The sequence below is a fragment of the Etheostoma spectabile genome, chromosome 18, assembly GCF_008692095.1.
Source record: "Etheostoma spectabile isolate EspeVRDwgs_2016 chromosome 18, UIUC_Espe_1.0, whole genome shotgun sequence".
NCBI classification, from domain to species: Eukaryota; Metazoa; Chordata; class Actinopteri; order Perciformes; family Percidae; genus Etheostoma; species Etheostoma spectabile.
Window position 1 is genome coordinate 12,319,714 of NC_045750.1, and position 18,904 is coordinate 12,338,617.

General features: G+C 41.4%; 3 protein-coding genes across 5 annotated transcripts in view; 1 reads left to right on the top strand and 2 right to left on the bottom strand.

Moving 5' to 3' along the window:
* Nucleotides 1-6,479, bottom strand: part of parp1 (poly (ADP-ribose) polymerase 1) — an 11,802-nt gene extending 5,323 nt beyond the window's left edge. For both annotated transcript variants that reach the window (XR_004336243.1, XM_032543316.1), the window contains exons 1-10: nt 6,215-6,479; nt 4,884-5,046; nt 4,280-4,395; nt 3,928-4,142; nt 1,782-1,872; nt 1,563-1,679; nt 1,266-1,442; nt 773-935; nt 425-565; nt 85-321 (exon numbers count right to left, since the gene is read on the bottom strand). Coding sequence is in view for 1 of the 2 variants with exons in the window: in XM_032543316.1 (XP_032399207.1) it covers nt 85-321; nt 425-565; nt 773-935; nt 1,266-1,442; nt 1,563-1,679; nt 1,782-1,872; nt 3,928-4,142; nt 4,280-4,395; nt 4,884-5,046; nt 6,215-6,337 (1,543 nt within the window). In the remaining variant the exon portion in view is untranslated. The remainder of the gene's footprint in view (nt 1-84; nt 322-424; nt 566-772; nt 936-1,265; nt 1,443-1,562; nt 1,680-1,781; nt 1,873-3,927; nt 4,143-4,279; nt 4,396-4,883; nt 5,047-6,214) is intronic.
* On the top strand, nt 2,743-3,843 carry adorb1a (adenosine receptor B1a). Its single transcript, XM_032542958.1, has one exon. It carries the CDS (start codon nt 2,743-2,745, stop codon nt 3,841-3,843), a length of 1,101 nt encoding a protein of 366 aa, XP_032398849.1.
* Nucleotides 6,480-8,914: 2,435 nt separating the features above from the next.
* Nucleotides 8,915-18,904, bottom strand: part of si:dkey-206f10.1 (adenylate cyclase type 8) — a 23,839-nt gene continuing 13,849 nt past the window's right edge. For both annotated transcript variants that reach the window (XM_032542294.1, XM_032542295.1), the window contains exons 8-21: nt 17,191-17,349; nt 16,771-17,005; nt 16,522-16,692; nt 16,341-16,441; nt 13,828-14,029; nt 13,297-13,389; nt 12,940-13,100; nt 12,640-12,721; nt 12,308-12,466; nt 11,734-11,880; nt 11,199-11,291; nt 10,922-11,036; nt 10,571-10,773; nt 8,915-9,717 (exon numbers count right to left, since the gene is read on the bottom strand). In XM_032542294.1, the coding sequence (XP_032398185.1) occupies nt 9,511-9,717; nt 10,571-10,773; nt 10,922-11,036; nt 11,199-11,291; nt 11,734-11,880; nt 12,308-12,466; nt 12,640-12,721; nt 12,940-13,100; nt 13,297-13,389; nt 13,828-14,029; nt 16,341-16,441; nt 16,522-16,692; nt 16,771-17,005; nt 17,191-17,349 (2,128 nt within the window). In that variant the 3' untranslated portion in view covers nt 8,915-9,510. The remainder of the gene's footprint in view (nt 9,718-10,570; nt 10,774-10,921; nt 11,037-11,198; nt 11,292-11,733; nt 11,881-12,307; nt 12,467-12,639; nt 12,722-12,939; nt 13,101-13,296; nt 13,390-13,827; nt 14,030-16,340; nt 16,442-16,521; nt 16,693-16,770; nt 17,006-17,190; nt 17,350-18,904) is intronic.

Here is an 18,904-nt window from a genome sequence, read left to right on the forward strand (position 1 = left end):
CCCCAAAAAAAAACTCAGATCAACTAACACTTAGACAAACATCTATAAGCACATGCATTAATGACAGCAACATATATCCTTTACCTTCCTCCTTCACCCTGCCTGTGCTTTTGGTAGCCAGCGCTCCAGATTTGGAGGCCGCAGACGGAGCTGGAGCCTCGACTTTGACCTCTGCACCCCAGGGTGAAATGGCATGCAGGGAAACCAGTTCCTGGAGGGCTTTACCAGACGACTTGATGTCTGTGAGGAAATCCTCGGAGACCACGCGCACGCCAGCGTCCCTTGCCTCTTCCATTTTCTTACTCATCTTCTCCACCTCCTCTGTGAGAGCACAAGGAGGAAGCAGGTGTGATGAAGCAGATTGGAAATGTTACATTGAGGGCACTCACCGGCCGATCCTACATTTGTCTGAAGGGTTACTCACTCTTGGTGCTGAGGCAGAGAGAGGCCTTATTGGCTGTGCTGGTAATCTTTCCACCCAGCTCCTCTACAGCCGCCTTCACATCATCCTTGTTCTTAGTCAGCTTCCCCACAGTCAAGAGTTTCATACCAGTAAGAGGTTTATCTATGGGATAATAACCCAGTTATCACAAAATTATAACATTAAAACAATACCATTGTATTGAAGTATTTGAACAGTTTGAACAGCGGCCATGGCGTCTTAATGTGTTTTCTGTTTATTTAGATCTAAATGCATGACTTGAATTAAATCACAAGCTCAGCATTCAGAGAAGATAGGAAACATTTGCAGCATGTCACCGCCTTGACTAACCTGCAGGTGCTCCCTCTGGCAGTTGCTCAGTCGGTGCACTGGATGCACTCGCCATGGGCTTAGCTTTGGCTGCGATGAGGGTTTGGGTGGGAGCCTCCTTGGGGTAAACCCTGTCCTGTCGCTTAAACTTGAATTTTTTCAAGAAGGGAACTTCGTGGAATTCCTAAAATGATAAAGACAGAATATTCCAAATAGTAAATTATGAGAGATAAGAATATGTGGCCGATTTTTTGGTCTTTGAATGGACGGTATTAATATTTTACCAACCTTGCAATGTTATCTACATCACTCTTTAAGGACACACTTCATATGGTGGACTGGACATAATCAACAAGACCTATATATATATCCAACCATATCTCCGCTGCTATATGCAATTTTTAAATTCCATTACAATGACATGAATACTGCTCAAGGCTACAGGTGGCGATTTAGCATGGAAATTGCCACCCTATAAAACAACCAAACGGAGCCCTGAAATGAGGTGAAATACCTTGGGTATGACCCAGTCTTTGCGTATAGGTGTTGTGGTTTTGAACACACACTTTGTCCAGGCTGAGATGTCCCCCGTACAGTAATAAGCATCGCCCTTAAACACCAGCTGGCCCGTGCACTCCTTGCAGGCCTCAAGAGCACCAAAAGCCATGCCGTCGGCCAGGCAGTCCACCACCTGTCAATTAAGGAACACATACATGTTGGTCGTGGAACAGTACCTTCAACAGCATGGATTTCTTTCAATGCCACTTCATTTTGAATACAATGGGAGTTCAGAAAGATGAGTCCCTCTTACATTTGATTCTCCAGAAGGAACATCCTGGCCATTTGCAATCAGCAGCTCCTTCATATCGTTGATTGAACAAAATTTCTTCAGCTTGTCTTTGACTCCCCAAATCAGCTGGCTTTGGTTCTGCAGATGAACGAATAAAACACAGCACACAGTAAAAACATGGCCACCAAAGTAAATGTTATGTTTACTCCAAAACAGAAAATTCAGTGATAAAAAAGGTACCTTCAAATGCTCCTCCAGCTTCTTCTGATCCGCCTCTTCCTCCTTCTTCTGTTTCTTTGATGGTCCATCCACCTCATCAGCCTTTCGCTGCGGTGAGAGCAAAACAAGTTCAAAATAGTTTTCTTACAAACTTTGTTGTTTAATTAAAAAAAAAAAAGAGAATGAAAAAACATCCAAATTAACTTCCTAAATTAGGCCAAAAGGACACTGGAACAAAATGAGATTTGGAACAAACAGTCGACACTTCATTCATTGGGCCATCAGTAACACACACAAACACACCCACACCACACACACACACACACCACACACACACACACACACACCACACACACACACACACACACACACACACACACACACACACACACACACACCACACACACACACACACACACCAACACACACACACACACACACACACACACCCACACACACACACACACACACAACGTGTAGGTAAATGTGCACGATCCCAGTGTCAATGCTGATATCATCTATCCTGCCCTGACAAGACATATTCATTAGCCTCCCCATGAGACCAAAAACACAGCAGCACACACATATCAGTTAATGACCATCCGGTAGCAGTTTCTGTCTGATACTTTGGAGGGCAAAAAAAATAAATTAAAAAAAATAAAAATAAAACAGGACAAACATTCCTTATTAGTCAACTACAGATATCAAGCCGGGAGAAGGGAAGTCTATATATAAGCGCCCTCCAGATTTGCTCAAACAGAAATGTGCATGTGCTCTTTAATGTGTGTGCTGTACCAGGATGGCTGCTGTCAGAATAACGACGAGGGAGTCATACCCTTCTTGAGTAATAACACTGTTTTAAAAAGAACTATACGGATATAGATTGGTGAGCAATTTTACTGCTTTCTTATACTTCAACAAACCATTGAGCAATTAAGCTTGACTTCTAACTTTGATCTCATTTCTTTCTTTAGGGAGAACCATGGAGGACACCACTGCACTGTTGACCCTCTACACTTCTCCTTTCCTGCAGCCTTTACAAGACTACTCAACTTCTTCCTCCTCCAATACCACCTCCTCTCTTCCTTCACCCCCGCCTGCTGACCTGGTGATTTCCCCTAATGTGGCGTACATGGCAGCCGAACTCGTCATTGCCTTTCTCTCGACAACCGGCAATATCCTGGTCTGTGCTGCCGTGGGCCTCAACCGCAAATTACATACGGTCACCAACTACTTCCTGGTCTCGCTCGCAGTCGCTGACATCTGTGTAGGCGTGATTGCCATCCCCTGTGCCATCCTGACGGACATTGGTTTACCACGTCACAACCTCTACCTGTGTCTGCTCATGCTGAGTGTTTTAATAATGTTCACCCAGAGCTCCATCTTTAGCCTGCTGGCAGTGGCTGTGGAGCGATACGTGGCCATCTTCATGCCATTCCGCTACCAGGTCCTGATGACGCCTCGCAACGCCGTGCTCGTGATCCTGACCACGTGGCTGCTGGCCTTTATCATTGGGCTTGTGCCTCTGATGGGCTGGCATAAGACACCACCTGAATTAGGCAACTGTTTCTTTGTCTTGGTGGTGGACATGACCTACATGGTCTATTTCAACTTCTTTGTCTGTGTGCTGACACCCTTAGTGATCATGTTCCTCATCTATGCCCAAATTTTTGTCACGGTCAAGCGGCAGGTAAGGCGCATCGCATCCGAGCAAAGTGGCAGAGGGGAGCAACAGATGAGAGCTGCAGTGAGCATGCGCAGAGAGATGAAGACGGCCACTTCACTTTTTCTGGTTCTGTTCCTCTTCACAATCTGCTGGATCCCGCTCCACATCCTCAACTGCTTCCTGCTGCTCTGCCCACACTGCCCTGTGCCGCTGGAGCTGCTGCTCACTGCCATCATCCTGTCACATGCCAACTCTGCTGTCAACCCCTTCCTGTATGCATACACGATGACAGCTTTCAGGGACACCTTTAAGGCAATTTTCATGTGCTGCAGGACGCTGGGAGACAGAGAGGCTTCAAATGCAGCCAGCGGGGATGATAGAGAGGGGGCGGCTGTTCGAAACGCGCACCAGAGCTAAGATCCCCAAACACTGAACACTGTATGTTCCAAACTCCTAAAAGTACAACCTGCACAAAATACTATCTGCTCTTGTTTGTCTCACCCTTCAGCTTTGACAGCAGGGAGCCTCTTCTTAAGTTCCTCCTTGTCTTCTGTCCGTAGTGCGTTGAAACCCTTCAGCTGGCCGGCGCTGTATTCAGGCTTGAAAACCAGCTCCTCCCTACGGCTCACAAAACACGCAGTGTGGTACCAGCGGTCGATAAGACCCAGCTGGGGCTTCTCTGGGTCCACAGTTTTCTTGGATACACGGATCTGATCCTGAAGGAGAGGATCACAGACTCAATAACACAAAGCAAATACTCATGCATGATATCTAATATTTATGTTATATTAAAATGATAGCATGTGTTCCATTTAAACTATTTACATGTGTGCAAGTAAATGTGGTAGCTAACCTTTTCTATTTTCTGATCACAGCCTTTGCATGTGCTGCGGTTCGATTTGGCATATTCAACCGCAAAGTCATTTAGCGTCTTCTCTCCTTTAGCTCCGCTCTTCTGGTCCCCTTTTCCTGCAAGAAGTCAGTCATCCAATTTTTATTTTCAAGCCAACCAAAAGCAATCAAGTGATACATCACATCACAGGCAGTAAATGTATAGATATTGCGGAAGCATCAGATGTGGTGACCAGGAAGCAAATATATGTCAAACCTCTGTGAGATACTACAGTATACAGAGATGTTTCAGTTATTTTCTTTGAGTCTGTTTTTTCAGCAATAAAAGGCAAAAACAATTGCTCTGAGTTGCTGCTTGTCATGTACTGACAGTACACTGAATAATACATAGTTCCTCTATGTATAAATGTAAAACACGGTTTGCCAACCTGAAAAGAAAAGATGAAGAGAGCTGCTCATTACGGGCCAGAGACCTGAGATAACATGAAATTAACTTTACGCAGCCACGCTGGGAGTGTACAGTTTGTACATGTTATGTGCGGAACTGTGACATTTCAACAAGCCATTAACACGTACACTAAGTGAAGTACTTGTTGGATACTAACCTCCTGTTACACCACCAGTTTCAATGGCCTTTTTCACCTTCTCCTGGTCATCCCAGCGGAGGTCAGAATATCCTGCAATATCAGCCGTGGACTGAGCTGCTGCTCGCAGCCAGAAACAAGAGAAGTGGTGCCAGTGGGGGACTTTCCCATCAAACATAGGTGACTGCCGGACAAATAACAAACACAGCATGTTTAAAGTAACCCAGTGGTGATATGGGACGGGAGCATCCGAACGTCAGCCATAAATGTGAGATGATCCAGCTGTGGAAAAGACCTGAATATGTCAAACTTTAATTGGGACATTTTTCATGGACATTCCTGGACTTGTGAGGTAAATTCTTTATTTTGTATATGGTATTATAGTCCTAAATGACGAACACATTTTCTCATAAAAGCAAACTAACTAACTTTAGTGTCGAACCTTACTTGAGAAAGAATTTACCAAAAGTCAAAGATCTTTGTGTGCATAGTCAGTGACGTTCAGGTACACTGTGATTTGCTATAAAAATGGGTCCCCAAGAAGAAGTGAGTCTGTTTTATTGGTTATAATGTTTTGGTTATATTTAATTGTATAATGTCCTTCATGTTACTGACTTATTCTGGTTGGATAAAGTTGTTCTAGTTAATTACATTTTTGTGGCATATTTTCTGTGTAGAGTTTTGGAAGGATACACAATTATTTATTTGTATATAATGTAATAAGAAGTTAGTACTTCTCTGAATTGTTTTTCACAATAAACATGACAATTTATATAAATGTCATAAGCAATAAAGTGATTAACCTGGGCCCCTGACTAGCTTTTAAAGTGAAACGTCAAGTGATTGAACGTCTGGAGCTGGTCCACAGGCCGTGGAGAAGGTTCTGAGCCTCTTAGTTAATTCAATCTCTGCGGGGCAGCGGGCAGACTGCATTGTGGTAATAAGGTTGTTGTGATTTTGCTGTCTGACGAAGATGCTCACTCGACATTGTTTGTTTAGTTGTAGTCCTTCAGCACAACCTGAAGCTGTTGTATCTGTGAATATTGCTTTCATGAACGGCATGATGCGTAATTGTAACATTAAGAGAGTCCCGACATAAAGAAAGGCTCAGCGGCTCTTTGTGAACAGGATTGTCAGCCATTAAAATGCTAACGAGGGCCTAACCTAACACAAATGAAAAACCACACTATAAACTACGTATTTTTTTATTCCCGTCAGGTTATTAATATTCACTTCATTCTCCGAATAAACCACCTAACTTAAGCCAACAGATAGCACGCTGGTAGTAGGCTACCTAACAGAGCAGGTTTCTTCAGATGAACTACCTCCAGACGTCGCCAACGTTACGTTACCTGCACCATGATGGCCATTCTCAGCGAGTCTTTCGCTATGTTTTCTTTGCATTTCTTGCACGATGCACGACCGCTTTTGGCATATTCCGCTTTGTACAGCTTGTCGTCTTGAGAGTCCGCCATGCTTATTTAGTATGACAGCGAAATAAAATGAACAAACTGTGACTCGAACTTTCTTCGGCTGTCGAGGAGCCACAACAATCACGCACAGAGAAGCAAAGCCCGCGTGCCTGTAGAGAGAAGACATGAGCGAAGAGCTCTCACTCTATCTCTGTTTCCTGATACCAAAACTAGAGATATTCCGATACCGGTATCGCCTCCGATGCTGCCCAAAAGGCTGGTATCGGTATCAGGAAGATAGTAGGCCTACTGGAGTTTATGCACTGATCCAATAACACGTAATAAAGCCCTAAAGAAAATCGTTAAAGTAGTTTATTTATGTTCTATTTCCATTGTGACAGACTGATTTCAGAACAATGTTCATACTGTTCATACTATTCATATTGTAGCTAAAATAATGACATAATACTATTTATCCCAGTATCCTTTGCACTATGCTCCACATTTAATTTTTTTATTGAACTCTTCATTGCACTCATGCCTCTATATTGTTTCTGTTTAGAGTAGGCTATGTAAATATTGTGTATGTATTAGTGTGTATATTTTGGTTTTGGTTGTTTTTGTATGCGTAAGCACACTGTGAGTAACAATGCTCCAAGTATCAGAATCGGTATCGGGAAGCAAAAGCTATTGGACCATCTCTAACATCAACACATGAGCACCAGCAGCTCTCTAAATTAGAAACATTTAACATTTACAGTTAACCATGGCTTTAATGAGTTTTCTAAAACCCGAGTACCTAAAGCTCTGTTGTAAATTATCCAGATGGATGGAGCAGCATTTCTACAAAGTGAAGGTGTTGGCCTACATTTGGGCGGCAGGTCCTAAGGATTCAGTCCCAGATTTGGATTTGTACCCTGCACATCCTATCCTATCTATCCATTAACTACTCAAGTTGTAGACTTGAGTCACAAAAAATGTAGAATCACTGGATTTAAGACTTGAGACTCCAAACTTGACTTGACATGAGATTTGAAAGGATAAACTTTCTAAGTTGGACCTTGAAAAACGCTTAACAAAAAAGAACACCTAAATTAGACCACAGACCTTGCATAAACGTAAATGTGTTTCAATTTAACGCCTATGTGTTGATGGTCTCTGTTATGTAAAAAGCACGAACAGTATTACAGAACTTCAAAATGATCTTTTTTTTTAATTGTTTTTAGACAATAAATATACTTTTGTTAAAACATGGCAAGTGGATTTCATATTTCTCCCCTTACCTGTTGGTAGTGTGAGTATTTACAGAACCACATTTACAGAAAATATAACTGAACAGTTAAAGAAAATAGAAAATCACAGTTTAGAAAATCACGAATCCATTTTTCCAACTACCGTGTGATACACCTTTTGCAATAGACGATCTTGGAGCCGGCCACAGAATACCCGCGCGAGTTGCAGCCAAAACTAATCGAGTCAAGAGAAATCGTCCGGCAGGGTCAGCGGCAGCTGTGCAGACCGTGGGTGGGGCAGGCTGAGACAACACTTTAAAGATCGACACATGTTAAATTTTATGAGATACTAGTTGGTTTATAGTCCAATCAAAATAGGAAAAAACTCCATAATATAAAATTTAGTATGGCGGTCTATCCCTTTAAATTACAAGAAAATACATTTTCACACTTTGCTTTTTTTTCTTTCTTTTTTTAATATATGGTCTATACTTACTGTGGTTGTGGCTGGATGTGTTAGAGCAGCATACCCAAGCGTGTTGTGCTTTTGTTTCTTCATTCAGCTGCAATGTGAAGACAGCCAGGCAGATGTCTGATGCAGCTGATCATCTCGGCTGGAGCAGAAAGGATCCACATTCTGGTTCTGCTGCTGCTGACATGTTATCTTTCACATCTTCTACTGGAGGAAACCGCTTTTGACATTTATATGCATTATATACATTTCTGACTCTGATATCGTGGCTCAATGCTAGAGGGGTCGCCTGCTAATCGGAAGGTTGGTGGTTTGAAGTGTCCTTGGGTGAGACACTGAACCCCGAGTTGCCCTCGATGCTGTGCCATCGAAGTGCAAATATGTAATATTTATATCCTGTAATATATAAAAGCGCTTTGAGTAGTCTTGAGACTAGAAAAGTGTTATATAAGAACAGTCCATTAACATTTACAGAAAGTAACTTAAACACACCTGACAGACCCAACAACTAAAACTAAAGACTTGTGTTTAAAAGCACATCTTTGGGGATGAATGAATCAGCATGAATCATATACACAATTAAAATGAAATAAAACCACTTAGATTTGTTGCAACTGCTTGTTTTATTGGCAGAAAATGTAGACTATAAAAGTTTTTGTAAAAACGATGAAAAAGCAAACATACTGTACCTTGAAAAAATGAATTTCACTTCCAGAACACCAAACACAGAAAACACAGCCTTCTTTTAAAAGTCCAGCCCAGACTGACTGAGGTATAAACATTTTGATCACAATCATTATTCATTCATATGTATTATATACTATATGAGTGTCTGTGTTTGCATGTTTTTTGTCCCATAGATGCGCTTGTCATCCTTCAGTTAAAACATTAAAAAAAAACATAATTGCAGTGACAAAGTGTTTTTATATGACATTGATGACATTGACACAATATATTATTACATCATTATTACACGCAAAACACAACCTTCTGTGTCCTTTGCTTTTGATGAATAATGCACATTACAGTACTAGTCAGCATTGTATAGGCCATTAAAAAGTCTATGAGAGGTTGAGCTGGTTGTTTTGAGGTATTTTGGTTTAGAGGTCTGAGATATTGCTGGAATAACAGCAACAAAAAAAAACGTTGGATTTTGTTAGTTTTGTACAAAATGAACACAACATGCTTACAACTGCTTATACTGTGTAGATATGGCAACAAAAATAGAAAGCAGTGCCCTCAACATGGCGTTCAGACTCACTGAATGCCATCTTGAATCATAGAAGAAAGCCTGTCCATGTATTAGTTTCCCTAAATGTTCCCACGTATTTGACAGGAAAGCAGAGGAGGACACAGGAACAAAGGCTCTTGTAGGATTTAGGTCCTGTATCTAACAGCTGCACACTCTTCTGTCTGTGAAGCTAATCTGGTTATTATGGCATGAAAGTATGAAACACACACAACAAAACTGTAAACCAGTAGAAACAATATGGCTGTGCTGTGTCCTCCACCATCTGACCCCAAAAGTCCCGTCAGCATTGATGAGTGAGCGGAGTCAGACCGAACCCCCCATTAGTCTCTCTCATCTTTTCCTTTTGTTTGGCCTGGACGAGACCAAACACCACTCCTGCGAGAGTCATGCGTCCACCTGTCCGCGCCCCCATGCGACCAACGTTGCCCTTCTTGCTGCGCATGGTGCTGACGAAATAGGTGCGGACATTTCCCTGCCTCTCGCTCACCTGCAATGACAACAGCAGTCACAAAGTGTGGTAATCCTTTCTTAGTCACCCTCACAGTTTTTTTTCATTGTCAACACCTCTTTACAAATATGGTTAACCTGCTTTAATATCTACACATTTCATGCATTAATGTCCCCTTCCTGAGCTCATTCATCTGTCTGTTGTTTTTTTTTTAATCGGTAGATGTCCCTCTTGTTTTATTTGTCCTGTTGTTTGTCCTGTTGTAGTTTTTCTGAGCCTGTGAGCCTGAACATTAGCTGTTTTAATGTCATTCAATGTCTTCTCTGCATTACCGTAAATAAGAACTTCACTGAACATTAACCTGAACTTAGTCCATATTTACAACATTCCACTCCCGGGATTGTTCAGGTGCAGCTGGAAATTCTGCTGGATATCTTTCATTTCGGCCAAATGTCCGGTACCTTCCGCTTTCTTTGCGTTGGCATTTTAAACGACGGTTGGTTTCTGAGGACCATGGTTAACTGCTCCTCAGATCTCTGCAGGGTTAATTGAGACAGCTAGCTAAACTATCTGTCCTTCCCGAGGCTATTTTTGCAGCGTCACCGTGGCTCCGTGCGACGCTAAGCACCACCCAAGACGATTGTTAGGCCTATTAGTTCAAAGAAACGCCAATAAACCAGAGCATGTTTTTTCTCCCATCCCAGAATGCTATGTGTACTCACGAGAACCTCCTACGCAGTGCTGTGGAGGAACATCTGGCATTGGAAGACTAACCTGAACTTAACTACGTGGCTACCCAGTAAAATCAGATCCACACCAAATGGTCCTCCATTTCACTATACTTGAAACAACTGACCACTACTGATAACCACTAACATTAACAGCTACTCACCCCCTTCACAAAGATTTCTCCACGTAGCTCCAAGACAAAACCCCATTCTGCCAGGACCCTGCGCGTGGCCTCAGGTACCTGGATGCGTCCGCTCACACCCGTGCTGTCCATGCGGCTGGCCAGGTTCACGGTCGACCCCCAGATGTCATACTGCGGCTTGGTGGCACCAATCACGCCTGCGACCAACGGCCCGTGGGCAATGCCTGTTTCAGGGCAACACAGACACTTTACTTTAGGCAAATAAGGAGTTAGTATTAAATCTACGCCACTAGAAACCACTGCTGAGAGCAGTTTATATATCAACCATCAATTGTTTAAAGCATTTAGGAGGCAATCCATTTATCCACTTACCCACACGCAGCTGAAAGTTTTTGGCAGAGAGCTTGTTAATCTCTTTCAAGGTCTCTTGCATTGCCAACGCAAACAAAACCAGCTCACTCAAGTGATTCCATTCATCCACAGATGCCTGAGAGAGACAGACAGAGAGGGATAGTTAAATACAGGGAGAGAGAGAGGGGAGTGTGCAATAATATATATATATATATATATATATATATATATATATATATATATATATATATATATATATATATATATATTTATTTATTTATTAATAAGGATGTCCAACCTGTCTGTCTGGAGCTAAGCCAGAGGCTGCCATGTAGCAGCTCCCAATGGTCTTGATCTTCTCCACATAGTGAAAGTACGACTCCTCCAACAACTTAAGAGATCAAATGATCAGATGAGCCATCAATTTCATACAGAGAGTTCTGCCAGCATTTGTCCAAAGCATGTCCTTGAATAAATCCTACAATCCGTTTTATTCTTATTTATTCTTATCACCTAAAAGGACAGGTGAAGACAGAATTCTTCTAATAGGGGGAACATCACATACATATACCACAGATAAATCTGTACATATTTGCAAGATGAAATACAATACGTATGATAATATGATATGTTTTTATTGCTGTTATTGACAGTACCCAGATATATACTGCATTTCTATACAATACTGCGTTGGATAAATTACCCTTTACCCTTTAAAATGAATACCATGCTAAAGTGAGTATGTCACTTTATTCAGATTTGTATATAATGAGTAAACAAAACATTGGAATCTACTGTACCTAGCACACTTTCATTCTCAGTCCCATACTCACTTCATCAAAGCCAGCAATGATCTCATTTAGAAGTCGCAGGCAGTCCACTCCTTCGTGTCTGATCTCTTTCTGCTCAAAGTACTCATTGAACCCAGCGATGGAGGCAAACATGACACCGACTTCATCGTAGGACTGGGAGTAAAGCTCCTGAAATGGAAATAGTATCATTTTGATCCTAAAAATCTCTTTGTTTGACTGACATACATACAGTAGAGTAATTTATTCAGTACGAATTTTAGTTATCGATGCAAGTAACTCGCTGGCTATTGTTAAGCACTTTGATGAATTACAATAAACTGTGCAAATGTGTGATGGCATCCAGTAAATAACATTTAAGTCAGTTAAAACCTTCCATATAACATGTTTATATACTGTCTATGAATTATTATATATCACCTACATTGTCTTCATCAGAGTAACAGCAAATATATTCAGACATTTAAAACAGTCCAATCAGCATTTAAAATAAAAAGGATTTTCAAATAAACTTGGATTATTCTCCCTGTATTTTTGTGCTTCTTTGGAAAAAGGTAACGAAAGCCAAGTAATATGAGAAGAAAACGTTTTTTTGCACCTCATCATTCTTGCTCCGGTCCAGAAAATGGTGCGCCACATGCACAGGCAGGATGTTGTATAATAGACACTCGTTGTGTTCCCGCAATTCCCTCATGTCCTCCACTTCCTGTTGGGCCTGCAGACGCCATAGGAAGTCGAGTCTGGCAGTGGCCTCCCACTGGAAAGTAAAGCACAGAGGCCTGTAAGTGACGTTTACCTTTACACATTTACTCAGTTTGGCAGTTGACAGATTTGATTTGAATAATACAAAAAAACAATGCAAGGATGACTAAACTACTGTAAACCGCCACATAATCAACACAGGGAAAACTTCTCTGAGTTTAACAGTACCTGTCGTCCATTGTAGAAGACAGCAATAATGAACATGGCCATGAGAAGGATGGAGAGTCCTTTTCTCCTGACATAGTGAGACCTGTGCAGAAATGAATTACGAGAGATGGAATAAAGAGATGTAAATTACGTAAAAGGTGTTCAGTGCAATAGTAGTACAGTTGCAACGGCTGAAATACTGAAACCTTTAATAACTAAGCAAAACAATTACACACATTCCATTAAATGTAAAGAAAAAAAAACTCTCTAAAAAGTCCTTGTGTGACAGCCTGAGCTGGCCGGTGTGTATTTTTCACCGACCTGTGCAGCATATCATGGCGTGTGAGTGTGAGGAAGGCCAGGTGGATGAGGTAGGTGTAGATGGCCACAGCCAGCAGCAACACCGCCAGCTTGAGCAGAGAGTTAAGATGCAGGAACACGGCACAAGTCACCATGGCGATCACACCGCTCAATACAAAGACCTGAGGAGACGGAGGGAGTGAAGAAAAGGCAACAAAGAAGGAGAATGTATTTTGCTGATTTTCTTGAAGTTAAAAAACGGCAATTGGGTGAGAAAACTTTTAGTTGAGAAAATGTGATTTAACATAACTCCAAATGTCACCGGATAGTGTTGTTATATGTTGTTCAGTGGACAACGCAAACTGCTGCTGTCTTTACCTCAGGGTAAGTGCAAATGGTGAAGGGATACGAGGCTGCGTTGGTTCTGTCCATCACCTCAGCCTCCTGTGTGTCTGTGAGAATGCACCACACCTGGACACAGGTAAACAGCACACGTTACTGTATACAAGTCACTCAAAACCTTTGACCTTAACTTAAAAAAGACGGAAGGATTCTCAGAATGAAACGGACACACCCTTGTTATTTAGACATAAAAATTGAGTTGTTTTTTTAGTTGGAAGTGTAGTTTGCTTGTCATCTTAAATACATTGTACGTTTCAGCGGGGAGACACACCTTTCTCCTTTATGCATGAACATTTAAGGTGGTGGTGTGTGGTGGGGTGGGGGGAGGGGGACTTAATTCCTTCATGTAATTTGCACAGTACAATTTTATGTGGAAATCTCTCCACCTCTTTTAAAGAGCAGGCAAAACAGTACAGCAGTATCAAAAGGAAAGTTGTAGCGGGGAAAATAAACTTCATTCATCAACCAATGTATAGAAGTCTGGCTCTGTCCCGTTTAGACTCTCACCATGTCAGTAGAGACCAAGCCGAAGTTGATGCCGATGGCGGTTAGGGTGAGGAGGTTGCGGGCGCTGTTGTTCTCGTGGATCCAGCAGCAGAAGTGCTGCAGCCATGCAGGAGTGCACCTGAACTCTTCAGCCAGGGCCAACAGCAGCAGCAGCATGTAGACGAGCAGAAAGACTGAAAACTGGAGGACGGCTGGGAACAGCCTGCAGAGGAAGAACGAGGGAGGAATGGAAGTAGAAGAGAAAGCAAGTGAGTGAAATTGCTACTCCACTGTATGAAAGGAGTGTGACATATGACCTGGAGAAGTACACATTTAATTCTTGATACTACCTCCAGATGGCACCAAAGGAAGAAAAATGAATTTTACACACACTACCGGTCAAACATTTTTGGTCACTTGCAGTTTTTCATACCACTCCATTTTAGACAGAATACCAGCTGATCTGAGTGGGTGGCTGGTATTTAATGCAATATCTACATCGCCCATTTTCAGCAACCATTCATCCATCAATGTTCCAAATGCATTTTCTGTTTACTAAACTAACAATGGACAACCCTTTTGCAATTATGTAAACACATACAGTGCCACTAGAAAATCATCATACCCTATAAATATTATTTTACTTTTTGTCACATTACACCCTGGAAATTAAAAAAAAATTAAATCTAACTATTTCCAGATGTATTTACACATTAAAACGCTCAACATCAAAGTGAAAATAACATTTTCAAACACTCTGAACAATTATTTAAATGTAATTAGTAAAATACCTGGTTTGGGTAAGTGATCAGCCCCTTAGATTAATCATTAAAAACGTACTCAGGTACGACCAGTTCATTTCCAGATTACACACCATGCTAATTGCAGCCCACCTGACATCAATTGTGGTGATTTTGATTACTTCCTAAAAAAAACGGCTGTTCCATGATGATTTCATTACTAGTAGTGCAAGGCAACGCAAAGAATACACCATGGTTGGAAAGGTGCTTTCAAAAGGGCTCCGGCATAAAGTTGTGGAAAGACACAAATTAGGAGAAGGGTACAAAACGATTTCAAAGGCTTCAACAATCCCTCTGAGTACCATTCAGAGCATTATTAAGAAGTGGAAAGCTTATGGCACCACCAACACCTTGCCTAGATCGGACCATCTCTCCAAACTTGATGACCGAGCCAGGGGGACATTTATCATGGAAGCTACCAAGAGGCCAATGGCAACTTTGAAGGACCTACAGTTTTTATGTCTGTGCAAGTGACAACAATCCCACAAGCTTCACACAAAGCTGGCCTGTATGGCCGGGTGGCAAGAACGAAACCTCTACTGAAAAAGGGCCGCACAGAGGCTTGTTTGCGCTTTGCAATTAAACATATGGAAGGTTCAAATGCCATGTTGAAAAGGTTTTATGGTCAGATAAGACCAAGATTAAACTTTTTGAACTGAACTGCAAGCATTATGTTTGGCGAATACCAAACACAGCACACCACCCAAAGCACACCATACCTACTGTGAAGCATGGTGGTGGCAGTATTATGTTGTGGGGGTGCATCTCTTCAGCAGGGACTGGGCAATTGGTCAGGATTGAAGAGAAAATGGATGCTGCCAAGTACACTGAAATTCTTGAGGAAAACCTGCGGCCGGCCCTCTGCCATACAGCTGAACATGGCCAGGTAGTTCACCTTCCAGCACGACAACGACCCAAACACCCTGCCAAAAACACTATGCAGTGGCTTAAGGATAAGAAGGTGAATGTCCTCGAGTGGCCAAGTCAGAGCCCTGACCTAAATCCAATTTAAAATCTGTGGTTGAACTTGACGACAGGAGTCAATTGCAGGTCACCATGAAATTTCTTTGAACTCAAACAATTCTGCAAGGAAGAATGGGCAAATATTCCCCAATCTGGGTGTGCAAGGCTAATAGAGACGTATCCAAACAGACTGATGGTGGTAATTAAAGCAAAAGAACGCTCTACCAAGTAATTAAATCATGGGACTGATGACTTTTCCAACTTTTTTATTCTAATTTTATTTTCTTATGTATCAGAACTAATGTATGTTTATATTACTTGAATGGTGTAATGCAGAATGTGTAAAGAAAGCTGGAACATTAATTTTTAATTGGTTTTGAATTCAGGCTGTCAGACAAAAAAGTGACTATTTCAAAAGGGTTTGATGATTATCTATAGGCACTGTAATGTGATCTGAAAACTGCTGCCCTGGTTAACAAAACAATGCAGCTGATCTCAGTTGGTGTTCTGTCTATAATGGAGTGCAATGGAAATTTCAAAGTGATCCCAAACTTTTAACTGGTAGTGTATAGTGGCGTTCAAATCAGACAAACAGTGCAGTACATCTTTAGTGGTGTTAAATCAACATTCAAATTGATATTTTCAGTCAGAAAAAGTTCAATTTGATATTGTTTAGTGTCTATAAATACAGATTCGTTAGGACTTTTTAATGAAGAATTTAAAGCTACAGTCCATAACTCATCTGTTGTTAACCTGTCTATGTCTCCCTACCTGGGCGCAGGAATGAGGGCCTGGGCAGCCATGAGAAAGAGGAGCATGATGAAGGAGCAGACCAGGTTGGAGTTGAACATTTCATCTCTCATCTGGGAGAACTAGACAAACCAAGCCAACCATCAGCATTATTTACTTTCTGGCATGTACTTTTTACCTTCAAGCATCTATATCTGCTTACCTTGTCCTCAATGTGTGTGTCTTTGAACTTCAGGGTCAGTGGAGTGATATGCTTCCTGTGCATTCGCTCACTGCTTCGAACCTCAATAGCGTGTCTGATGCGTTTGTTGATTTCCCTGGAGGTGGACTGACGCATGTTGGGCATCGAGCCGTTCGTGAAGGAGGCCAGGATCTGCAGGAAAAGTGTACAATGGTGTGAGATCAATCAAGTACGTAGTGCACATTAGAAAAGCTGTTTGGAAACACCTACACTGTTCATGTCAATGACGTTCCCAAAGGGCAGCTCTGGGTTCCAGGTTCTAATAGTTTTCTGGACTTTAGGGGGGTTAACACGGCCAACTTCTTTCCTTTCCTCTTGAGGACAGATGAGGAAAGTGTCGATGTTGTGTTTGAGCAAAAATTCGCTCCTGTCACGACCATGACCAGCTTCTGTCTTGTACGTGCCTTCTAGGCAGTCCAGAGTTGCCCTTGAGATGTGGATGCGGCTGGATAAAAGAGAGAATAGAATGTACAAAGACACTTCTATATCATAAGAAGAAATTAATAGTTTGAATAATTTCAGTGGGACAACAGTGGTATGTGTAAAAATATGGGGTAGGCAGGGCAGAGATAAAATGTGTTGCATCAAAGAGACACTACTGCTGGTTGCTGGTACTAGCCATCCACTCACCCTGGTACGCCACCAGCCTCCAGCATGTTAGCAATGCCCACATCCCACGACCAGACGTCAAACTGCCATTTCTGCAGGCCCAGCACCCCACACAGGACAGAGCCCGAGTGGATTCCAATCCTCATGTCCATGTCAAAGTTCAGCTGCTTCCGCACATGCCTGGTGTTGGTGGGACGTAAAGTGACCATGTGAGCGCAACTACGCTATGTGGGATGTTTCTAGAATCCTACATTAATGGCTACCTCTCTGCCTCAATGATGGAGGCCTTGATCATCCTGCTTCCAAAACCAGGTAAACCTAAAACTAGGTGTAAGAATATGCAACCTATAAGTTAAATAAACACTGATAAAAAAGTCCTCAGTAAAATTTGGCGAAAAGGATAGAGGGTGTGCTTCCAAGTGTTGTAGGGGATGACCAAAAGGGATTTGTAAAGGAAAAGCAAGGATTCCATAATGTAAGGCGCGTTGTCAATGTACTGTACTGCCAAAAAGAAGAAAAAGACGCAGGTCTTCTCTTGGTTCACGCAGCAAAGGCCAGTAGGGTTGAGCGGACTTATATCTTTGACATTATAGCTTGATTTGGTTTGGGAAATACTTTACTCAACTGGATCAAAATATTACTTCTCAATCCTATAGCTGATGTAATGAGAAATAAAGTGGTGTCCGAACCCTTCAATATTACAATAGGTTGCCTCCGAGGTTCACCTCTATCCACTTCTGTTAACTTGAGCTATTGAAGCAAAAGCAATACGACCTAGTAAGCAAATACAAGGGATTACAATCGGCAACAGAGATCAAAGAATAGCTCTTTTTGCTGACGGTGTAATTTTATTCTTAATTCTTTTTTAACACATTCATACCAGCACTTAGTTAGATCTAAACGGCCTGTTTGGTAGTATTTATAAAGTAAAATGCTTGTTTACTTTCAAGCTCTCATCTAATTTGACATATTTGGTCATCAAATAACATCTAATTTAGATACCATAGCACAAACAGACTATGAAGTAATAATGAACTCAGTGCATAAATCTATAGAAAGATGGACGTGCTTAGCTACATCTATGATAAGGAGAATAAATAAATAAAAAATGAACATATTGCCTAAATTCATGTATTTTTTTCAAAATATCCCCCTGACTTTTGAAGAAATCTCTCTAACGTATGATATCCCAAAGAAACATATTTTTTTTTAAATATCTGTAAGGAACTTTGTTTCTTCTATGCAAAACCAATCAGTTGGGGTTCCTGCACTCATCCTTTGAATAAATTATAATAGGGATGTAACGAATATCGGTACAACGGTAAACCACGATAAAAATGTTGACAATAACAATTACGATTTTCATTTAAAATTATCACGGTGGATTACCACGGTGGAAAAACCTTGTGTTTAATCCTTCCCAGCTTCATTTGAGTCTCCATAACTCTTGTGTTGTCTTCACTTTTGGGACCGTCTCGTATCCCTCGGGTCAAATTGAACCATGACTTATTTGGAGTTTTAAAAAACAATTCTGAAATAAAATTTTACTTCATAATCTATTAACAAATGTTGTCTTTATCTCAATTTCAAACAATTGAGATAACATATGTTTAGGGAATGCAATCAGTCTCTACTAGAACACAATTAAAAATGGAAGTGTGATCCATTTTTTTTGTCATAAGGTTATATTTACTGTTGAAAATTCACTATGCAAAAAAAGTGTCCTATCCAGAAT